The sequence below is a fragment of the Capra hircus genome, chromosome 15 (assembly GCF_001704415.2).
Source record: "Capra hircus breed San Clemente chromosome 15, ASM170441v1, whole genome shotgun sequence".
NCBI lineage: Eukaryota > Metazoa > Chordata > Mammalia > Artiodactyla > Bovidae > Capra > Capra hircus.
This window is the reverse complement of record NC_030822.1, coordinates 33,184,033-33,187,688: the sequence shown is the minus strand read 5'-3', so window position 1 is coordinate 33,187,688 and position 3,656 is coordinate 33,184,033. Positions and strand designations below refer to the sequence as shown.

General features: G+C 40.6%; 1 protein-coding gene across 1 annotated transcript; it reads left to right on the top strand.

Annotated features, from left to right (window-relative positions):
- Positions 2,005-2,949, top strand: LOC102170341 (olfactory receptor 51H1-like). The gene is given in 3 exon segments (XM_013969679.2): positions 2,005-2,524; positions 2,527-2,647; positions 2,649-2,949. Coding segments are annotated over 3 exon segments (942 nt in total).

Sequence of the window (3,656 nt, the reverse complement as noted above, 5' to 3'; positions counted from 1 at the left end):
ACATATGCTTGGCATATGGTCTTTTAAAGATTTATTCATTTATTTATTTTTGCTTGCACTGGGTCTTCGTTGCTGCTTTCAGGCTTTCTCTAGTTGCAGTGAGCAGAGACCACGCTCTAGTTACAGTGTCTAGGCTTCTCATTGCAGTGGCTTCTCTTGCTGTGGCTCGATCACTGGCCCTAGGCACACAGGTCCTACTTTATGCAACCCCGTGGACTGTATACAGCACAGGTTCAATAGCTGTGGTGCACAGGCATAGTTGCTCTATGGCATGTGGGATCTTTTGGGATCAGAGATCAAACCCGTTTCTCCTGCATTGGCAGGTGGAATCTTTATCACTGAGCCACCAGGGAAGCCCAGGATGATATTTTAGGTGATAAACAGAGTCCTTTCCTTCAGGAAGTTTAATTCTAGTAGGAGAGATAGACATTAAACAAATATCTATGTGATGTTTAATTAACTGTACCTACTTATAAGAAGAATATGAAAACTATGTACTGAGGAGTCTTAAACTCTTATGAGAATTGGAAAAGGCTTATTTGAGAAGGATTATTTGGGCTTCCCTGGTGGCTCAGAGGGTAACGCATCTCCCTGCAATGTGGGAGACCTGGGTTGTATCCCTGAGTTGGGAAGATCCTCTGGAGAAGGAAATAGCAACCCACTCCAGTATTCTTGCCTGGAGAATCCCATGGACGGAGGAGCCAGGTAAGTTACAGTCCACCGGGTTGCAAAGATTAGGACACAACTGAGCGACTTCACTTTCTTTCACTTTTTCTTTCTATTTGAGGATAGATAGGCTTTGATTAGGCAAAGAGGAACTTTATAGAAGGTGTAGGAAGGCACAAGAAACAGGAAGTGACACATGTGAAATCCCATATCCGGAAGTTTCTTAGTGAGATCCAGGAACTTAAAGACTGCAAAGTTGGCTGGATTGAAGAGACCAAAGTGGGGGAGGGGTGGGGAATGGTGTGAATTGGCACTAGAGTGGTAGACATGTATTTTAAAATGAGGTTATGGGGATGACCCAGAGAGATGTTATGGGGAGGGAAGTGGGAGGGAGGTTCATGTTTGGGAACGCATGTAAGAATTAAAGATTTTAAAATTTAAAAAATAAAAAACTAAAAAAAAAAAAAAAAAACTAAAAAAAAAATTAAAAAAATGAGGTTATGGAAACTTAAAAGTTAAAACTTGTGAAGATTAATTTGAATAGTTATGTCCACTAATGTGTCTATTTACAAATGTATGTATGTGCTCAGTGGTTCAGTCCTGTCTGACTCTTTGTGACCCCAGGAATGAACTCCACCAGGCTCCTCTGTCCATAGAATTTTTCAGGCAAGAATACTGGAGCAGTTTGCCATTTCCTACTCTGGGGCATCTTCCTGACCAAGAGACTGAACCCAAATTGGCAGGAAGATTCTTTACCACTTAGCCACCATTATAAAAACAGTGAAATAGATATTTAGGCATGTGCAAGAATATACACACACATATATATGTGTGTGTAAGAGAATATATGCATATGTATACATATATATGCATGCATACACATGGATTTATATAGATGAGGGATATGGGTTTGGATGGTGATGAAATTTTGTGTAGGTGTGTTTGTAGTGATGATACTATGAGTTCTGTTCTTTGATTATTTAGCAAAATTCTCAATGCTATTAGGTCCTTGGATGTTGCTGCTTCTTTTCTGCCAAATATTCAGTGCTGTTAAAGGAAGATATCAAAATTTTCTTCTGTCTAAACACCAGTTGTTTCATTTTATCTCCCTTTTTAAGATAAGCAAATTAAATTCAAGTGAGTGGAGGTCATTGCATGTGATTATCTAAGAAGTAAAAAGATGCAAAAACCTCTCAGACACTAATTTAAACATAGTTTTCCCCTCTGTTGTTCCACTTCTACATCCATAAAGCCATTTACCTGTCTAAAAACCTTTTTTCAATTTAGGAGCTGGAAGCCAGGTGGGACAGTCCAGCCTCAATCAGTGGTAAGAACATCATGATGAACACTAGCTCATCACATGTCAACCTCCATAGCTTCATTTTGACAGGTATCCCGGGAATGCCAGATAAAAACCCATGGATGGCTTTTCCCCTGGGATTTCTCTACACCATGACTCTCCTGGGAAATGGTACCATCCTAGCCATCATCAAGGTAGATCAGAGTCTCCATGAGCCTATGTACTGCTTCCTCTCTATTTTGGCTCTGACTGATGTTGGTCTCTCCATGTCCACCCTGCCCTCCATGCTCAGCGTCTTCTGGTTTAATGCCCCTGAGGTTCCCTTTGATGCATGCATCACACAGATGTTCTTCATCCACAGTTTTGGAGAGGTAGGATCAGGAGTATTAGTGTCTATGGCCTTCGACAGATTTGTGGACATCCGACACCCGCTGCACTATGCTTCCATCCTCACCCATGGCATCATTGGCAAGACTGGAATAGCTGTCATCATCCGGGCAGTCTGCGTGGTCTTCCCTGTGCCCTTTCTTATAAAGCGGCTACCCTTCTGCCATTCCAATGCTTGTCTCATTCGTACTGTCTCCACCAAGATGCAATGCGATTAGCCTGTGTCAGCACTCGTGCCAACAGCCTCTATGGCCTCATAGTGGTCATCTTCACTTTGGGGTTTGATGCCCTCATCATTCTCTTATGTGCTCATCCTGAAGACAGTACTGGGTATCGCTTCCAGAGCTGAAAGGCTCAAAGCGCTCAACACCTGCCTCTCCCACATCTGCGCTGTGCTCCTTTTTTATGTTCCTCTCATTGGTGTCACCATAATCCACAGGTTTCGGAAACATCTGTCACCAGTAGTACACACATTCATGACCAATACCTATCTGTTATTGCCTCCTTTACTAAACCCTGTTGTCTATAGTGTGAAAACCAAGCAGATACGGAGGAGGATCATCCTTGTGTTCCAGAGGCAAAAGAACAGGGTCTAGGGTAGTGGAATCAAATGTAATATGGAGAATAAGTAGCATTTTGAGCAACTATAATGCAGTCAAATTATGCACATCTGGGAAAATCAAAAGTGGGCAAGGCTTGTAGGTGAAATCTTTCTTGTTCTGTATATGCTCCACTTTGGAATACATATTTTTTGATATCTGGTGTCACTTGCAAAATCTAATGTAATTACTATAATTGTTCTTCTCTGAAACTGGAGGTGAGCATCAGTGAAGACATAAATCATCACCTGTTTATCCAGGTAACATTTTTGAGTGTTTATTCATATAATATTAAGTAATATTGCTCTCTAGTTATTAATTAAATAATTCAATAAGGAAAGATTCAAAATGCTATACAGCACTGCTGAATGGTCGGAGATATTTTTTCTTAATATGGGGAAAGAAACTTGTTCCATAATCACACAGCATTTATTTTGCTGTTTCAATGTTTATTGGGCAAAGAGTGCCTATGTTAAAATTAAAACAAACACATGTGTGGTTACTCAATATGTGCCTTTTCATTTAAGGGTTATTACTTCTTTACAGTTCTAGTTTTCAGTCACATATTTAGTAGAATAACAGGTGCTCTGCCTTTACCCTGTAAACCCAGCAGGAGTGAACTCTATTTTGCTGTGTACAAAGGACCCAGCGAAACTTTAAGTAAAAGTACTGCCGTGCTTTGTATAAGGACAAGTGAACACTTG